Consider the following 21,651-nt stretch of genomic DNA (forward strand, 5'->3'; position numbering starts at 1 on the left):
TATATGTATATATATATATATATATATATACGTATATATATATATATATATATATATATATATATATATATATATATATATATACGTATTTATATAAATATATATATATATATATATATATATATATATATATATATATATATATATATATATATATATATATATATATATATACATATATATGTATATATATATATATATATATATATATATATATATATATATATATATATATATATATATATATATATATATATACATATATACGTATATATACATATATACGTATATATATATATATATATATATATATATATATATATATATATATACATATATACGTATATATACATATATACGTATATATATATATATATATATATATATATATATATATATATATATATATATATACATATATACGTATATATACATATATACGTATATATATATATATATATATATATATATATATATATATATATATATATATATATATATATATATATATATACACATATATATATATACATACATACATATACACATATACATATACATACATACATGATCTGAGAGACCTTTAGCCTGGACAGACTAGGCTACTGTGCATAGTTTTAGATAGCAATTCTTTTTTTTTATATAATTTTGGTTGAATAAAAAGAGCTTGCATACAGCTATATTTTGCATGTTGTGACAGATTATTTTACATTTGTGGCTAAGAAATAATTATTTATTTATTTTTGGTGTGGTCAGAGATAAATTTGGTAAATCCTTAGTGTTGAGCCCTGAAAAGTCCTGTGAAATAAAAACTAATTGCAGTGCGACATTATGAAACCACAACCCATTTGCTCAAATTGTGGTTAGTGAAAATGGTGAGAGGTTAGTATTGTTGGAAAACTATATATATATATATATATATATATATATATATATATATATATATATATATATATATATATATATATATATATATATATATATATATATATATATATATATATATATATACACACACAGGATAACGGATGATCCGTGATTTGTACGGATCACAACGGACGGTTCAGAACACACATGATTAATAATTTTTTTAATCGTAGATTAATTCTAAATTTGCAATGATCACAGAGAGATTGCCTCTATATGGTGAGTTTCTTAGGTTAAAGGTGTTTTCTGTCACTGCTTGTTTAGCCTGCATTAATGCATTCAATGTAAGATGCACGATTAATCCTTAAAAGATCGGGATCTCAACACCCACGCAACATAACCCTTTGAATTGCTGAATTCAAATCTGTGTTTGAAAAACACAAAAATCAAGAAAGTGGTTCAGTCTTTAGTCTTTTGAGTTAGTTATGAAGTTACAAATAACACAACAGTACTGGGAGAACAGTTTATAATTTAATGTAAAGATTAAAATCATGTGAAAGTTGTAGGCAGCAATTACATTATTAAACCAAAAGGCGACAATCAGCCATCAAAAATATGCCACTGAATAATTCTTCAAAAATGATTATCTAGCAATGAAACAGTTTTATGAGTGAACAACTGAATCATTCATTGAAAATGAGACTTAAAATCTGGGTTGTAAAAATACATTCAGCTTTATCAGCAACAGTAGTAGTAACTGAAATTTTCACAGTATTGAATATTTTACAATTAATTTTTATTCAGCTGATTATATCTTCATTTTTTTGTAATCAAAAGCACAGGTTCTAAGTTCTGTTTGTTAAAACCAAAAGTTTCTTGTAGTACTGCTTTTGTAATAAACGGAAACAAAATTATATTTGTCGTCTCCTCTTTTTAGCTAATCCGAAAAATGGTCCGATCCGGGACTAAAAAACCATACTGTGACGCGAACTGTGAGATTTGTGATCCGTTACACCACTAATATATATATATGAATGTGAACGAAGAAAACAAAAAACATACATTTTTCTGAACAAACTTGTAGAAAATATATTTTTTGCTTTGGAAAACTATTTATTTTTTCTTATGCCTTCAATACAAACTTGCGTAAATCATCAGCTAAGTTTAGATCTGTCTAGCCACTACCTTTGAATATGATTGAAAGTGGACAAGCTCATTTCACACCTCGTTTACACCAGTACTACTTATTGTTGTCCACTTGTGATTGGATCAACAGAAAATGCATCTTAATTCTAGGTGTACTTAAAATAGGCCCCACAATAGCAGGCTAACCAACCTGCTGCAGTGCTTGGTTTTGTCTCATGTATTCCTCATGAAGCTTCTCCAGAAGGTTATGCACCATGCCAGGCTGTGCATGAAGGAGCACGTCCCACCAGTCATATCCCGTCACCATGCAGTACTCCAGGAGAAACAGTAAATGGCGAAGGAGGGTGTTCATGTCCAACATTTGGCCCATGGATGGGGACACTCGAAACATGTGCAACTGAAATCAAAAAAGTTGAAATGTAAGGGGCAGTTTATACTACAAAGTTTTCAAACAAAAACTGGAAACTTTATATATATATATATATATATATATATATATATATATATATATATGATATAGTATGATATTATGTATACATACATAGAGGGCAAAATTATTAGCCCTTTATTCTTTTTCAACAACTTCTCAAGTAATATTTAATATAAATAAAATTTTCACAGGATTTCCAATATTTTTTTTCTTTTTTATATGTTTGTCTTATTTGTTTTATTTTGGCAGGAATAAAAGCAGGTTTTTAAAAATGCATTTTAACCAAACTATTTAACCAAGTTAAGCCTTTAAACTGGACTTTAAGCTGAATACTAATATTTTGAAAAATATCTAGTAAAACATTATGTCCTGTCATCATGGCAAAAATTAAGATAAATCTGTTATTAGAAATTAGTTATTAAAACTATTATGTTTAGAAATGTGTTGAAAAAGTCTTCTCTCTGTTAAACAGAACTTGGAGTAAAATATAAAAGAATTAAAATTTAACAGAATGGCAGTATAGTATCATATATATTTATCAAAATATATATATTACCAAAGCATTGCAAATAATGTGATATTAATGACATGATAAAATATTTTAAATAATAATACTATTATAATAACCAATATAGGCTGTTTCTTAGTACACTACCTGACAAAAGTTTTGCCTACTATCCAAGTTTTTGGAACAACAAATAATAACTTTACGTCTTGTTGATCATTAGGTATCAGTAGTTGAAAGGCAAAGGCCTCTAGATTACGCTTATTTTACCTAAACAAAATATGATCATGCCTTGATTTTTAATTATTTAATTAGACAGTAAGGACTGACAGCAAAGGTCCTTGCTTGGACAAAAATCGTCACTTATACAGCATATAAATATTATACAGCATAGAATATAAAGTCATGGTGCAGTGGAAAAATAGTTAATATTGTGTATGACTTCCATGAGCTTGGACGACTGCATCCATACATCTCTGTAATGACTCAAATAACTTATTAATAAAGTCATCTGGAATGGAAAAGAGTTCAGCAAGATTCTTTGGATTCATCTTTAATGTCTCCTCCATTTTACCCCAGACATGCTCAATAATGTCCATTTCTAGGGACTGGGCTGGCCAATCCTGGATCACCTTGACCTTCAATTCAACGACAAGATGATCCCAAGGTTTCCATATCCTGGACCAGGCCGTATCCTGAGCAGCTACTATGGAGGTCATGGAGTAGTGTGACGCTCTTGTGACGCTCCAGGGACAGACAAGTCTCCGCTGAGGCCAGCTTCCAGCCTCTGCCGCTGAGACTGCAGCTCTGCACAAGACGTTTGGCCAGCGGACAAATTAAAATTGTCGTGCCCAACTGAGTCTGGTTTCTCTCAAGGTTTTTTTATTCACTTTCGTCAATTAGTGAAGTTTTTTTCCTCTCCGCTGTCGCCACTGGCTTGCATGGTTCGGGATCTGTAGAGCTGCGCATCGTTGGATTTGCTCTTCAGTGTTTGGACTCTCAGTAGTGATTTTTAAACCACACTGAACTGCGCTAAACTGAACTGAATTTAAACACTTAAAAACTGAACTACGCTGTTCCTATTTACTATGATCTTTTATGTGAAGCTGCTTTGACACAATCTACATTGTAAAAGCGCTATACAGATAAAGGTGAATTGAATTGACCTTCTTTCCTTCCAGGAACTTTGATGTGGAGGCTGAAGTATGAAAAGGAGCGCTATCCTGCTGAAGAATTTGCCCTCTTCTGTGGTTTCTAATGTAATGGGCAGCACAAATGTCTTGATTCCTCAGGCTTTTGATGTTGCCATCCACTCTGCAGATATCTTGCACGTCCCATACTGAATATAACCCCAAACCATGATTTTTCTTTAACCAAACTTAATTGATTTCTAAGCATAGTGACAATTTCTGAAAAAAGTCATGTTTTTATGTGATGAAAGTTCATGTTTACTGTTGCTTAAAACTAATCAATCATTCTAACAATCTGCTTGCTTTCTGAGAAGTGTGTTGACATGCAAGTACACTGCCTGAAGTGCTGAACAGTCTTTGAGAGGGTGTGCTTCTGGCAGGCAGAGATCTTTTTCTAGTATAATACTCTTTTATTGCGAACTACTGCAGTATGCATATCACGATATGCACATTTTTAGCCAAAACTAAAAAAAAAACGCATTTTGCCTGTTGGTTTACACAACATTGATTTTGTGACTGAAAATGCACAAATCTGAAAACAAATGGGATGCTTTTGAAAACACTGCTGTTGTCATGTCCATGTGAAACGAAGCAAACATGAAGGTTATTGAAAAAGATGATATCATGCACAAGCACAGTACATGTTTAGGGAGGTGTAGGTTAAAGGCATGCATACTGTTGATGTTTACTTCATTAGCAAAGTGTGGACTTAATGCATCTTACACATGGCAAGTTCTACGGTACCTGCAGATTTTGTTTTATTTTGTTCTGGTAAGTCATTTGCTGAGAACTTCCAACAATTATGACTGATGTCTAGCAGAATGTTTTTCTTCATCCAGCAAACATTTGAAAAATAGCTTGAAAGAAAAATGTTGTGGTTTAAACTACATTTTAATTGACCAGATTAATATGTTAATCATTAAGCAAAAAGGTCAAGATAAGCACTCTCTGTCTGAATTTCATCATGCACATCATCATTGTGCATTTAGGTGAAGCAGTGGTAATTCGAGTTTTGATTAAGCTTGTTTTTTTCAAACATATATTCATCATCTACAACATGTTATATGTCAAGCTGCCATACCTTGCCATGATTGTCTACGCCCACCAAAGCTAGAGATGTCCAAGAGAACTGAAGGGCTTTGAAGTGCAGTGTTGGGCCTCCAGCTCTCTGACGCTTAATGGCAGGTTCTTCTCCAATACGTTGAGAGGAACCAGAGGAACCATAGAACATTCCCACTGTTTGCAAGGAAAGGCGATGGAGAATCTGGATACTGCCATCATGGAATGCCAAGGCAAGACCTGAGGACAACAAAAATAATTGTTACCATAATGCTGAGTTCAGACTGCATGATTTTAGCCCCAATTTTGACTAGCCGTCAGGTTTTAAGAAATCGCTAACAAATGACTGAAATCACAGGCAAATCGGTGCTCGTTCACGTGAGTAACAATCACAGTATCAAACTATTAATTATCAAACACGCAATCTGAGAGAATCGGCGATGAGTTGCCTATGCTTGTGAGATATTTGGCATGCTAAATATCTGGCCCTGTTGGCGATTCAAATCATGCCGTGTGAAATTAGTTTTGACTAAAAATAACATCGGCGATCACCTACAGCCAATGAGAGAGCAGCATCCACTAGCATGGGTATCTGCAGGCCAACGGGAGGTTGGGGGAGAAGTTAAAAGTGCTCATTTTCCGTTTATTTGGACCCAAGAAATGGTGGAAAAACTAGTGTATATTTGGCAGGAGCACCTGTGTCTGTTTGACGTGTCATGTGATCAACATCACCACCAAGAAATTGCTAATTCCCTTCAAACCCAGGTGAGAAAATAAGTACATTTTCTAATCCATTAAAGGCTTCTTTCTCATTATGTAGTTAGTAACAAAAAGTATACTACGTGTTTTTGGTTGTGAGACATAGTTTGGACAAAGTTGTCGGCAATTCTTCCTATTGTACATCCTTATATTATAGACATTATAATTTGAACGTCATCTACGCTTTTGTTAGTCTTTTTATTATTCCCGAGGTTTCCATAATCCTGGACCAGGCCGTATCCTGAGCAGATGCTGTGGTGGTCATGGAGGAGTGGAGAGCATGAGAGTGATCCCTGGAAGACCCCAGTGACCGATGAGTTCTCACATTGATTCTGAAAGGACAGGCTGTACACCAGCCGGTGACCACTCCCACCTGCAGCTTCCTCACAATGGACGTCCAGTGCTCTCCAGCCTCCGAAGCCTAGACTGCAGCTCTGCACAAGACGTTTTGCCATCGGAGAAATGGTCATGCCCAACTGAGCCTGGTTTCTCTTGAAGTATTTTAATTCTTCACTTTTGCCAATTGGTAAAGTTTGTTCCTTGTCACTGTCGTCACTGGCTAGCACGGTTCGGGACCTGTGGAGCTGCGCATTGATGGATTTGCTCTTCAGTGTTTGAACTCTCAGCAGTGAATATTAAACCACACTGAACTGAACTTTAACTGAAAACTGAACTGACACCATTTCAATTTAATATAATCTTCTATGTAAAGCTGCGTTGACACAATCTACATTGTAAAAACGCTATAGAAATAAAGATGAATTTAATTGTAAAGTCATGCAGGGTGAAACCCCCTGTCACTGATCCATCGAAAGCAACGACAAGACGCTACCCCAGATAGTCAGGCAGTGTAAAAACATCTGTGACACAATAACTTTGAAAATCATGCAGTCTAAACTTGCCTGAACAAGATTTATGCTGTTTTAATTAGAATAAAAGTTGTTTAGCCCTTACCGAGGCCTGGGAAGAACTTAGTATCTGAGGCGACTTTGAGATCAGTGTTTGAGATGGAGATGGGAAGTTTAGGCAGAGCGACAGCAGACACTCTGTCCAGATCATTGGTCGTTGAGAGGATTCGCCACTTCAGAGTCATTGGCTGCTTTTCACCTACTGACGATGACAAGAAAACAAACAAAAGTTTATTTTTGGATGGCATTGCCAAATGGGAAATAATGCACCATAATGACGCTTTGCAAAAGTGTATATAAAAAGAAACAACACTCAAACAAAACACAAAAATTATCATAAACATAATTATATAAAATAAATGTAAAAAAGGTAAAAATGTTCATTTGGCATAGAGGTAATTGTTGTATTAACATTAAAAAAAATTGCATTATGGTATAAGTCAACAATGGGTGTGTTATCATAACAAAACTCATTTTCATTTATGTAACTTACCCACTGGTGATCGGTGTTGAAAGATATTATTAACTGGAAGACCCTCCTTGCGCAAGGACCAGCACTCTACAATGCTGCCCATCTGACTAGATGCACAAAGCAGGACCTTCAGAAATAGCAAACACAAACCAATGTACGCATGTATATAAAATTATATTAAACCTACGCTAACGCAATATGTACATGTTTTCCTCTACATTCATTATTCCATGGCGGGGCGCCACACCAAAATTCATTCCACCACGGCTACATTACAGCCTATTATTCAAAACATTCAGTTGTTTTTTTAAATACCAGGTTATAAATCGCACCAAAACGTATTAAAAGGTATGTGAATTATAACAGCGCAAACTTTTTTGTAATCGTAGCAGTGCTATTTGTTTAACCCTTAAGGTGACGTGCTGACTGACTGACAGGTGCGTGATGCGTGAGCCTAGCAAACACGATGTAGCTTTCAGTTAAGATGAACACAGTTTCCAATATATTTTATTTATAGTTAAAGCTCTATGGCTCTGCATACAATGACTTTATCTTGCTGGAGTTTATAACCGTTTCACTTTACTTCAGGATGCATTAATGCCGCTCTGTAGGTCTATTGGAGACATTCACAAATATTCCTAGCAAATCTAATAAATGTTGGAGACCTACTCGTTACCTAAACGCACTAAATCTGCACTTGAGCAGCGTGTTTTTGAGGGCGCACAAGGAAATTTGTGCTTAAGCATATTTGAGGGGGCGTGCAAGAAATTTTGTGCATAAACAAAGGAAATTGGCGCTCGAGAAATGGTCATGCCCAACTGAGCCTGGTTTCTCTTGAGGTTTTTTAATTCTTCACTTTTGCCAATTGGTAAAGTTTGTTCCTTGTCACTGTCGCCACTGGCTTGCATGGTTCGGGACCTGTGTAGCTGCGCATTGATGGATTTGCTCTTCAGTGTTGAACTGACACGATTTCAATTTAATATAATCTTCTCTGTAAAGCTGCTTTGACACAATCTAAATTGTAAAAACGCTATAGAAATAAAGATGAATTCAATTGTAAAGTCATGCAGGGTGTAACCCCCTGTCGCTGATCCATCCAAAGCAACGGAAAACAAAGAAAATCGGCGCTCGAGCACAGAGATTTGCATGCTTGTATTACATGAATGCGATTTCGACTTGTAAAACTGTGCTCACGATATTTATCAATGAAATAACGCCACAGGTAGTTGGTAGATCTGTGTAAAAGGCTCAGAGTTTGCTGCCAAAGCTGGAAACATCCTAGAGGAAACACTGATATACTATATACACAATTACTAAAAAATATTTTTCAACCAATAATCTGTGTAGATATTTATAGTCTTACAAAATGATGTTGAAATGACTGCTGAAAAATCTTTTTTTTTTCCCAAATGTTAAATTATTAAACATTAAATTGTAATCATTCACAATTGTATAGTTTTTACTGTATTCTTGATCAAATAATGCAGGCTAGGGTAGGATAAAATAAGGAACATGAATATTCTGTATGTCTACAGTGGTGTGAAAATGCGTTTGCCCCTTTATTTGCATGCGTCACATTTTAATGTTTCAGATCATCAAATAAATTTAAATATTGATAAAAAATAACACAAGTAAATACATCATGCAGTGTTGAAATGAAGTTTTTTCATTATTATTAAGAAAAAAACTACATAGTCCAGCGTAAAAATAGTGTTTGACTAGTGTTTAATTTATTTTAGTTTTTCTTCAACAAATCAGAAGTGGACTTGCTGGTGTGCAGCTTGAGGTCACTAACAGATGGCCGGACATTCTCCTTTAGGATATTCTGGTACACAGCAGAATTCAAGTTTCCATTTATCACAGCAATTCTTCCCGGTCCTATAGCAGCAAAACAGCCCCAGGCTATCATTCTACCTCCGTCACATCTTACTGTTGGTGTGACGTTTTTTTTCTTCTGAAATGCTGTGTTACTTTTACACCACACATAATAGAACACATACTTTGCAAAAAGTTAACATTTTGTCTAATTAAGTACAGAATATTTTACTAAAGCTCTTCAAGATGTTTTCTGGCAAAACTGTGACAAGATTTTATGTTCTTTGTGCTCAGCAGTGGTTTTCGTCTTGGAACTCTCATGCAAACCATTTTTGTCTAGTCTCTTTCTTATGGTTTCATGAACACTCACCTTAACTGAGGCAAGTGAGGTCTGAAGTTCATTGGATATTATTGTGGGGTCTTTTGTGACCTCTTGGATGAGTTGTTGCTACACTATGCGGGTAATTTTGGTCAGCTGATCACTTCTGAAAAGGTTCTCCGCTGTTCCATGTCATTTGTAGGTAATTGCTCTCACTGTGGTTGGCAGCAGTCCTAACTATTTATGAATGGTTTTACAACCTTTTTCAGTCCGGTAAATTATTTTCTTTTTCATCTGTTTTTGAATTTCTTTGGATTTCAACATTGTGTCTAGTTTTCTAGCTGGTCCTATTTAAGTGATTTCTTGATTGCAAACAGGTGTGGCTGTAATCAGGCCTGGATGTGGCTAGAAAAATTGAAATTTGTAGTCATTCATTCATTTTCCTTCAGCTTAAAGGTCTTTATTATTAAGAAAAAAAAAACGGCATAGCCATGTGTGAAAAAGTGTGTAACCCCTAAATTTAATAACTGATTGGGCCACCCTTAGCAGCAACAACTGCAATAAATAATTTTTAATAACTTGCAATGAGTCTGTTACAGCGCAGTGGGGGTATTTTGGCCCATTCATCTTTGCAGAATTCTTGTAATTCAGTCACATTAAATTGTTTTTGAGCATAAACTGCATTTTGAATTTGGTTTTTCTTCAGCAATTCACAGGTGGACTTGATGATGAGCTTTGGATCATTGTCCAGCAGCAGAACCCAAGATTGCTTCAGCTTGAGGTCATGGACAGATGGCCGGACATTCTCCTTTAGGATATTTTGGTACACAGCAGAATTCAAGTTTCCATTTATCACAGCAATTCTTCAGGTCCTGATGCAGCAAAACAGTCCCAGGCCATCACACTACCACATTTTACTGTTGGTGTGTTTTTTTCTGAAATGCTGTGTTACTTTTAAACCACACATAATGGGAAACACACCTTCCAAAAGGTAAAATTTTTGTCTCATCAGTCCACAAAAGGTCTATTTTCCTGAGGGTCTTCAAGAAGCTTTCTGGCAAAACTGAGACAAGCTTTCATGTTTTTTTTGCTCAGCAGTGGTTTTCGTCTTGGAGCTCTGCCATGCAAACCATTTTTGCCCAGTCTCTTTCTTATGGTGGAGTCATGAACACTAACCTTAACTGAGGCTGAAATGAGGTCTGGGCTGCATCCGAAAACACCTACTACTCAGTAGGTACTGCATTTGAATTTAAACGTACTACTCGGCAGTTAGAAAAGTACGTTCTATACAATATGAATGTAAGAAGTATGAATGGAACTTGGACGTACTACATCCGCCATTTTGTCATGGTCATGTGACCTACCTGCGTCAGTTCCGTCGCTTCACTCCCATTCATGTATTCTCATGGGGAATCATGGGATAGCGCAGCATGCATGTGATGCGCACTTCAAAATCTCGCCGGATGTAGTAGGTCATCCGGGTACTTCTCGCATACTGATTTTTGTATTCGGACATACTACTTGGCTCGCATACTTATTTTAGCGTAATGTATTGTATGGAAGTATGCAGTTTCGGATGCAGCCCTGATGTTTTTTGGATGTTATTGTGGGGTCTTTTGTGACCTCTTGGATGAGTTGTTGCTGTACTATTGGGGTGATTTTGATCGGGCGGTCACAGCTGAGAAGGTTCTCCACTGGTCCATTTTTTTGCCATTTGTATATAATGGCTCTCACTGTGGTTGGCAGCAATCCCATTACTTTAGAAATGATTTTAGAACCTTTTCCAGTCTGGTAAAATATTTTCTTTTCCATTTGTTTTTCAATTTCTTTAGATCTCAGCATTGTGTCTAGTTTTGAGGATCATTTGGTCTACTTAACTTTGTCAGACAAGGTCTAGGTGTGGCTAGAGAAAATATTTTGTTTTTTTTTTATTCGTCATTTTCCTTCAGCTTAAAGGTTTTTATTATTAAAAGAAAAAAAACACTGCCCTGTGTGAAAAAGTGTTTGCCCCCTAAATCTGGTTGGGCCACTCTTAGCAGCAACAATTGCAATAATTTATTTTCAATAACTTGCAATGAGTCTGTAACACCGCTGTGGATGAATTTTGGCCCACTCATCTTTGCAGAATTCTTGTAATTCAGTCACATTCGAGGGTTTGAGCATTAACTGCATTTTGTTTTATTAAGCAAATCAGAAGTGCATTTGCTGGTGTGCTTTGGATCATTGTCCTGCTGCAGAACCTAAATTCGCTTCAGCTTGATGTCACTAACAGATAGCTGGATATTCTCCTTTAGGAGATTTTGGTACATAGCAGAATTCAAGTTTTCATTTATCCCAGCAATTCTTCCAGGACGTGAAGCAGCAAAACAGGCCCAGACCATCACACTACCACCACGTTTTACTGTTGGTATGATTTTTTTTCTGAAATGCTGTGTTACTTAAACAGCACACAAAACGGGACACACACCTTCCAAACAGTTAAACATTTGTCTCAACAGTGCACAGAGTATTTTCTTAAAGGTTTTCTGGCAAAACTGAGACAAGCTTTTATGTTGTTTTTAATCAGCAGTAGTTTTCATCTTTGAACTCTGCCGTGCAAACCACTTTTGTCCAGTCTCTTTCTTATGGTGAAGTTCTTTGGATGTTATTGTAGGGTCTTTTGTAACCTCTTGGCTCAGTCGTCACAGCACTATTGGGGTCATTTTGGTTGGCTGGCCACCCCTGGGAAGGTTCCCCACTGTTCCATGTTTTTACCATTTGTAGACAATGGCTCTCACTGTAGTTGGCAGCAGTCTCAACAGATTAGAAATGGTTTTATAACCTTTTCCAACCTAGTACATTTTTTTTTTCTCAAATTGTTTTTGAATTTCTTTAGATTTCAGCATTGTGTCCAGTTTTTGAGGATCAATTGGTCTACTTCACTTTGTCAGGCAGGTCCTATTTCAGTGATTTCTTGATTGAGAACAGGTGTGGCTGTAATCAGGCCTGGGTTTGGCTAGAGAAATTGAACTCAGGTGTGATAAACCAGAGATGAGTTATGTTTTAACACTGGGGAAGAGCCAACACTTTTTCACACAGGCCTACATAGTTTTGGATTTTGTTTTCCCTTAATAATCAAAACTTTCATTTAAAAACTGCACTATGTGTTTGTGTTATCTTTGACTAAAAGTTTTAATTTGTTCGATGAGCTGAAACGGTAACAAACATGCAAAAAAAAGGATAAAGAGTTCGGATGCAAAAACCTCTAAACCCCATCTAAAGGTTTTTTCAGAGATTTTTTCTTAGGCTCCTGTGTGTAAGTTTAGTAATTTCACTTATTTAGAGACGAATAGGTTTTCATTGCCTTTAAAGTAAAATAAATGAACATAAATATAAAAGGTTGAAAGAAATGCTCATTTGAAATGAAAATTTCACATGGCATTTAGAGGCTTTTGCATTTATATATAAATGTAATAAAATAAAATAAAAGATTAATTTCTTTTCTAAAATTGTGTCATTATGTTCGTTATCTCACCTGTTCTGAATTCTCTCGTGTGAGGAATTTAAGGTGTGTGACAGCAGGATACTTGTCTCTCCGCAATGGGTCGGTGGTGCAGCGCATGAACAGTGAGGGAAGCAGCTCAGTGTCGATGCGGCACTTCTCATTCACCACACTCACACACACTTTATAGAACTGCACTGGAGAGGAACTGCTGCCATCTGTGGCTGCCACCACTATATTCCCACCGCCAGTAAAGGCGATATCTGCTAGGGCCACGCGTCCCCTCAGCCTGCACAGGCTCTCACTTGCCGTCAACAAAGTCCCATTTGGCTTTAATAAGGACACAGTGACCAGACCGCTCACTGTCACCGCTAACCATCCCTCCATGGGTTTCCCGCCAAACAATGTCAGAGATGGGGAAAACTTAACCCGGGAAAATTTCTCTCCAAAGTTCGTAGAGCCAGACTGAAAAGCAAGAAAGAAATGTAGATGTTAGTTAGGTTTTCAATCATTCAGTCAACTCACCTTTATTTCTATAGTGCTATACATCGAAGAGTGTGTCAAAGCTGCAAGGATGAACAGGCAAATAACTAAAGTTAGACAAATAATAAACAAAAGTGTCACATATAGATTTTAAAAGGTATAATTCACCCCAAAATTTCATTTCTGTCTTAATGTAATGATGTATTCGCAGCCACGAAATCACACATCAGCTGATGCACTGTTTGTTTAATACCGAGAGGACACACATGTTCCTGTGAATGATGTCTACTTTAGTGAACAGAACTTGCATAAACTGTGAATAACAGTTAATAAAGTTGGAAATTTGATCATGACAAACCAGCGAAAAAATGGTCTAATAATGTGGTACATAACAAATGACAAGAATATGTCTCAATCATAATAATTCAACTTCAGAATTATGAATTGTTGCATTCTGATACTTTACTGTGAATTAACAACCAGCAAAAATGTAAAGTCTCTTCAAGTCCACCATACCAAGTCTACACAAAATGTAGCTTTTAACCAACAGTAGACCTACACATATGTCTAATATTATTATTGTTGTTTTACCATATGTTTGAGAAATAACAATAATAGTAGCATACTCATATTAACCTTCTTTTTTTACATCTACAGAATCATGAGAAAATCGTGATCTTTATTTTAAAGCAAAAAAAAATCGTGATTTTGATTTAAGCCAGAATTGTGCAGTCCTATGTACAATTATATAATAACAAACATAAATTATGTTTTATAGTATATCAGGGAAAAGCATTGCGACAACTTCTGAAAGTGAACAGTATGTTTTACTGCATATTTACTGCATAACAAATAGACATTTTAACAATCTAAACAAACAAAAAGAAAAGTACACCAGCATGCCAACTCTGGTTGGTTTTTGAGATGTGCATTGACCTGCAAGTACATTGCCTGAAGTGCTGAAGTGTCTTTTTTAAGAGGGTGTGCTTCTGGCAGGCACACAGTGATACTTTAGTACTAAAGTACTCTTTTATTGCAAACCATTGCAATATGAATAGCACGATATGCACGTTTGCAATATTTTCAATTGCAATACTCACTTTCCTTTGGCTTTTTCTCTGCTTCATCAGAGGTTGCCACAGTTTAATAAACTGCCATTACTCTGGCAGTTGTTTTACACAGCAAATGCCCTTCCGGCCACAACCTAACACAAGATACAACCATCAGTGCTGGGAAACACTGACACACTCCATCATACACTACGCCCAAGTTTGTTTATCTGATTATCCTTTACCACATGTCTTTGGACTGTGGGGGAAACCAGGGCACCCGAAGAAAACCACTTATCCTTATATTATGACTTATCCCTTTCAGAGTATTCTATACAAGCAAGGTTCCAAATGCACATCGCAATGCCATGTGCATTTCACATAAAATACACACAAGACCACATTCTTTGTCCTGCTTAGGTATAAGCTTAAATGGTGTTGTATCCAGAATGTTTAATGAAAAAATGTCCAAAAGCACGCACATCACATTTTATTGGGTGCTCAGCCAAAAATGCAAAAAGTGCAAAATATATATTTAAAAAGGTGACAACCCCAAAGCTCTAAAAATGCAAATTTATTAAATTAAAAAAGGCTGATAGAAAAGGTGTAACATTTCGAGCACATGACTTTTCATCTTCATCAAGATCCGATTCCCAGAAAAGATCCAAACTTCCCATCACTAGTGTGAAAATAACGGCAATCTGACGATTTTGAGAATCATATAGTGTGAAATCGCCATGAAGCTTTAACAATTATCCCAAAGCACTCATAGATCATTGGCAACTTTCAAGATCTATTAAGTTACGATACTTTTGGGAAGCAGACCATAACATTAAGATCAATCGTACAATTATTTTTTAGAATCTACATACTGTAGGCTTCCAAAGTTTTTGGGAAATGCAGCCCAGTTCAATAAGTATTTCAAACTGTAGTTGCAGGATGATAGACTGAAGATCAGTTTCACCGGTCCTAACCAAGCAAGCCAAAAGTAATAGTAGGTGGTAAGGGGATTCACATACTGTACCTTTTCAACATGCAGGGCCAGTTTGACTCCATTGTGTAACCATGAAAGTGCTACAATAGGGTCTCCATCCACTGAGCTGCTCTGTGCGCACTCCCAGCTGTTAACCAGGTGGTCTGTCATGCCCCAACACTTGATCTGACCATCACCATCAGCAGACAACAACCTCGAACCTGGCAAACCACACAACAGGCAAACATTATTGACTAATTTGAACAAATACATTGATCAGGGATGCTCATTTCGGTTAATTTTGCCAACAGACAACAGCTGCTCTTTAACCGAATATCAACTGTTAACTGGTCAGATTAATATTAAACTATTATTTAATTCGAAACAAACTTATCAACATGTCTATTTTGAGCCTGACACATTAAATATTGCATTTTAAAATACTGGTTTATTTTAACATGTAAACATATTAGCAAAAGCATTTAATTAATGCTCCGCTGTAATTCTTATATCACAAACCTCTGTCAACATTTTTAATAGTAGTCATAATTTTAAAGATTATGTCTTGAGCATCTGATTTTACCTTAGCTTGTGTGCTTTTATTTCTTTTTTTATCTCACTTGCGCTTCATGTGCACGTGCTGCATGTGATGAAAGACAATAGCTATGTTTCCATCTAAAAATGCGAATTAACTTTATGCGCAAAACTGGAATATTGCATAAAAGACTCGCGAATAAAGCAACGTTTCTATTCAATGACTTAATGCAAATAAAATCGTCACTTCCTGATTAACCGCCACCAAATATCAACAGTAAAAATGGAATTTGCTACGATAATAGAAGCTGCGTGAATCTTTCCTCATTTAATAAATGACTTCAGAAGACAATCCTGACAAGCAGTGAATGTGTGGTGGCGTTTAAAGAAGTGAGATGCGGAGCATAGACGCTGTTGATACTGGAGGTAATTAATAAAATAGTAACACTAATACTGAAATGGTTAAGGCATTTTAGAATGACCAAAACAACATTTCAGATGTTTTACACTGTGATCAGCCAGTTGGTTTGTCCACTCACACACATTTTTATCATCACATGATCTCTTATAACAAAATCAAATGACTTTTTAATTCGCACACTGGAATTTGCTCCGTAAAAGTGTTTCCATCGCAGTTTACACGCATATTTTCTTGCCGAATAAAAAGTTTATCCCACTCAGTTATGCGCATGTTTTTTATGTGCATTTTCAAAATACATATAAAAATAGGTGGATGGAAACGTAGATATTGACAAGGCTCATATGTTTGTAAAGTATAGGCTACTGTAGCATTTAACAATTTTGTTGTTCACATATGATATTGCATTAATTTGCGTAATTTTTTTATAAGCTATAAAATGAAAGCCTCAGTTTGGAGCAGAGTTATCATTATACAAAAATCAAGAAAATTTTTGATTAGATTATGTAGGCTATTTTAAAAATTGATATTTTTAAAACAAGAACTATTAAAAACTGCAATTTTCCAAGTGGAAAAGGTTGGTTTATTGGTTTTACACTAAATCATCACAACTATAGCCTATTTGTTGTGTTTATAAGAGGTGCCGGAGCATGCTCTGATGGAGAGAAAACCCTGAGGCTCTGACTTGCAGTCGGCTTGTTTCCAAAGCAACGCAAATTTCAGAAAGCTTTGTTTTGCGGCTTCCTTCTCCAATTTTCTCCAAAAATATTTAAATAATAATAATAATAACAATAATAATAATAATAATAATAATAATATGTTCAAAATATATATAAATAAAACGTATGCAACCTGCACTCCAAAATAAAAGCATAAAGACGGTCACTGGGTGGCTCTCCTTAAGAGAACATTTATTAATATAGACTTTTTAGAGACAAACACATACTATTTTAAGGAAACTGTTTCTAATTAAAAAACTTGAATAGGCTTAGGCTGCTACAATAAACAAAATCTAGATGTAAAACTAAATCAATGCTCTTGACCCATGAAAGTGTAAAGCCTGCAGCCCACAACAAAAGTGGAAAGTTATTGTTTAAATTATTCAACAAAATATTTAACAAAAATGAATTATATGTAATTTGCTCACATGGATAATTGAATATTAATTGGATGTCATTACGCTGTTGTGCCGTCAGCCAATCGTTACATTACTGATCATGATTTTGAGGATCAATAGATCTGTCCTTCACAACACACGCAGCGATCTCTGATCAGTTCATCCAGATATTTTAATCTGATTCTCGAACTTGTTTGAAGAACCAAAATAGCCAGAGAACAGTCATCAAGATTAAAAGATCCAGGATCTGCCAAATTATCTTAGATAATTAAGCAAGGTATGAAAAACGGTCCCCAGGACAGAGGCAATCAGCATCAGCGCTGGTTTGGCATCGACTCATCTGTGTCAATCTGTGACCAGCATCATAAATCTGTGGGCACGTGTGGTTGCACGTTCCCGTTCGATGAGTTAGCAAATATAAAAATATAAATAAAGATATACTGGATATACAAATTTAAAATAAATATAATATTTTTTAATCGTTTAACTGATACCATTAATCCGTTAAAAACGCACCCTTTAGGTCAGGGGTGCCCAAACTCTGTCCTGGAGGGCCAGTGTCCTGCAAAGTTTAGTTCCAACCCCAATCAGAAACACCTGGGCTAGCTAATCAAGCTCTAACTAGGCTTTCTAAAAACATCCGTGAAGGTGTGTTGAGGCAAGTTGGAGCTAAATCTGCAGGACATCGGCCCTCCAGGACCGAGATTGGCCACCCCTGCTTTAGGTTAATGGTTAATCGGTTATTATGAGCATCCCTAACATTGATGGATTTAATGAACAAAGCTTTTTTTGCTTCATATTAGATTTGGCAATTGTATTATTTGCACCACTGTTTTTATTTGTTATAATAATACATTTTTTATTTGCATTTTAGGTTTATTTTCATTTTAATAAACTATATATATATATATATATATATATATATATATATATATATATATATATATATATATATATATATATATATATATTCCTCTTCTGTTAATTGCTTAGGCAACATTTGTAATTTTCATTTAATACAAGTTTTTTCTTTAATTATCAGTTTTGTTTTTATATAGTTTTTTAGACTTTTTTACATTTTTTACATTACATTTTTTACATAGGTTTTACATTGTAACTTTCCTCTCTTCAAATGTTTTTAACACTCTATAATGATTCAAATGTCAATTATAAAATAATTATATTAATATCAAATGTAAATAAATCCATATTTCATCCATATTTTATCCATAATTCATAACAAATAAAAATCCATAATAAAAAATAAATATTATTCTAGCTAAATGTCTAATCTATACTGATTTAAAACCATTACATTACATTAATTAAGTAAAATGAGGCTTATTCTTACAATAAAGAGACTACCCACTTAAAATAAAGTTGGCATGTTACTGTTATTCTATTTGTTCATAAATAAAAATAGTGAAATAAGATCTGCACATTTTCCCAGATGAATATGGAGCTAATAACATGCCAAAAACAATCTGAATTTGAATTGTGTTCGTTTGAATTATTGACAATTGTAATTTAATACATCTAAATTTTTATATGCTGTTAAAATTGTTTTGAATTTGAATTTCTTATTTGAATTTGATAACTTGAATATTGAACATCTGAAATTTAAGACAACAGAATTTTTCACGGCTGAATTTTTTATAGACGTATTTTCAAACTTCAGATTTTTTGTATTCTGAATTTGTAGACTGCAGACATCCAGTTTGTAAAAAGACAGTTTTAAGTTTTCAAGATAAAGAAATTAAATTCACAACAAATTTAAATTCAATATTCTAAAATTCAAAACCAGAAATTCAGATCATGAAATTCAGATTTCGCAGAAAGTAGGTAATGGGTGATCAACGGAGAAGAGTAGACGCTCACCGAAAAGTCAAACTAAGCAGTGTTGGCCAATCACAGAGCTGCGTGAGTTTACTGGTGTATGTGAGGCTCAGGAGGACACAATTCTTCTGCAACCTGACTATCGGGGGTCAGCTATTTTCAGTAGTTTGTGTAATAAACATAAACATGCTTTCATGCATTTCATTCATTTATTTAACTCAATTACATCTCATTGGTTAATCAATTTTATTTATGTTTTTGGTGTTTTGAGGGAAAAAGAGCTGAATCTGACCTATACCTCTAATGGGTTATTTCAAAAGACACAGGGCTCTTACACCTTTACCAATGTCAAATTAAGAGACTTTTCCAGTTCTATCCGTGTGCATTTTCAAACTGTCCCAGGATTTCACAACTGTGGTAAACGACATATTTGCATGCGTACACTTCTTCATCACATTATATAAGATGCTATTTGTTAAAATATTCTATAGTACAGCATAGCATATAGTATAGTATTTTAAGAAAAATTTTAAATACATGTTTGCCAAAATCCCATTATAAGCACTAAAATGCTGCCTCTTTTAAATATCATCTATTCACATCTACGATGTCATATTTAACCTTACATTTATATTTATTTGAGTGATCTGATTTCCCATACATCTAAAAAATATTACATTATTTTTGGCTAAAATACATTGAAACAAAAATGTCCAATGGGTGGCAAAGAATCTCAATGTTTATCACTGAATTGTTCATTCAAGATATGTTCAATCAGCTCGTTTATAAATGAATTAAGTGACTAACTATGAATGACTCGCTCAGAGATTTCTTGTTAACCTCATTTGTTAAGTGCTTAAAACTTTGTCTCAAATGGTAACAACATAAGAGTTGTTAAAAAGTCTATATTGTTGTGAAAAGAGTACATGGAAAGCCACTTGATGAGTTTTCAACATGTTTATGTAACCCGAAATCGAAAGCAGCCTTCCCTACACATAAAGCTACAATACATAGGAGTTTAATTTTAGGCTACATGTAGATTAAAAAAAAAATTCTTTTTACCTATTTTCAGACCCCCACCACGAACCCTTGTAATTCGCCCCCTGTAATTCGTCCATAACCATAAATCAAGCAGAATCGAGTGGTTCTTAGATTTACTTTTCGGTGATCGTATGAATTTCTGGTTTAGAATTTTAGAATATTCAATTTGGTGTTCTGAATTTCTTCATCTTGAAAATTTGAAACTGTATTTTTACAAACTGGATATCTGCAGTCTATCAATTCAGAACACAAAAAAAAATCTGAAGTTTGAAAATACGTCTATAAAAAAATTCAGCTGTGAAAAAATTCTGTTAAATAAAGCCATAAATTTCGATAAATTTCAGATGTTCAATATTCAAGTTATCAAATTCAAATAAGAAATTCAAATTCAAAACAATTTTAACAACATATAAAAATTCAGATGTAATAAATTACAATTGTTAATAATTTTAATGAACACATTTCAAATTCAGATTGTTTTGGCATATTATTAGCTCCATAGATGTATAGCCCATTTTATCGTTATCATCATGGTGACTGACCAGACTGATCCCATTCTAGGCAGGAAATGATCTCATTGTGACCAGAATTGATGGAGTACACATCCCAGGGGTGATCAGTGTCGATGATGTGTATCATATGACTGAGATCTGCAACAGAAAAAAAAAGATTGTTGTTGCTGATATGTTTGAACATAAATAAACACCGTTGTTCTGTGTATTTCGGATTCAACACGAATTGAAAGTGTGTGCTTTTCTCATCATCCATTCATAACTCACCAACAGGTGTGGTAATATTGGTAATAAAGGCATTGTCCAGACCTTTGTCATCCTCCTCATTCTTCAGGTCAGTGGTGAAAGCGATGAGGTTTCTACATGACCAGGCGCACACCAGAGGAATTGAGGGACAGTGGTTGCTCTTGGGTCTCTTCTCCCACTCGCAAACATATGCGATATCCATCATATAATGAAAGAAACTTACTGTTAACAGCACAGATGCCCTGACTGAACAGCTTTGAATGTGTTCACACTCACTGCGGGAGTCAACAAAAGCAAACACCTATACTGTACAAAACAGAAGAAAATTATGGGAATGGCAGATACAAAACTACATGCTCCTGCTATTAAGCCAGAAAAAAAAATTGCTCTGGCGTTTCAAAGATATTCTAATTCTGGAAATAGCACTTTGAAGCGGCACTTCACGGAGCGCCTGTATTCGTCGACTCTTTCCGGATTAAAAGACTCATCTA

General features: G+C 34.8%; 1 protein-coding gene across 1 annotated transcript in view; it reads right to left on the reverse strand.

Annotated features, from left to right (window-relative positions):
- Positions 1–21,651, reverse strand: part of med16 (mediator complex subunit 16) — a 37,047-nt gene extending 15,396 nt beyond the window's left edge. The window contains exons 1-8 of the mRNA XM_056468231.1: positions 21,182–21,651; positions 20,945–21,052; positions 15,508–15,677; positions 12,985–13,416; positions 7,358–7,463; positions 6,911–7,066; positions 5,220–5,437; positions 2,204–2,410 (exon numbers count right to left, since the gene is read on the reverse strand). Of these exons, the coding sequence (XP_056324206.1) occupies positions 2,204–2,410; positions 5,220–5,437; positions 6,911–7,066; positions 7,358–7,463; positions 12,985–13,416; positions 15,508–15,677; positions 20,945–21,052; positions 21,182–21,365 (1,581 nt within the window). The 5' untranslated portion in view covers positions 21,366–21,651. The remainder of the gene's footprint in view (positions 1–2,203; positions 2,411–5,219; positions 5,438–6,910; positions 7,067–7,357; positions 7,464–12,984; positions 13,417–15,507; positions 15,678–20,944; positions 21,053–21,181) is intronic.

The sequence above is a fragment of the Danio aesculapii genome, chromosome 11 (genome assembly GCF_903798145.1).
Source record: "Danio aesculapii chromosome 11, fDanAes4.1, whole genome shotgun sequence".
NCBI lineage: Eukaryota > Metazoa > Chordata > Actinopteri > Cypriniformes > Danionidae > Danio > Danio aesculapii.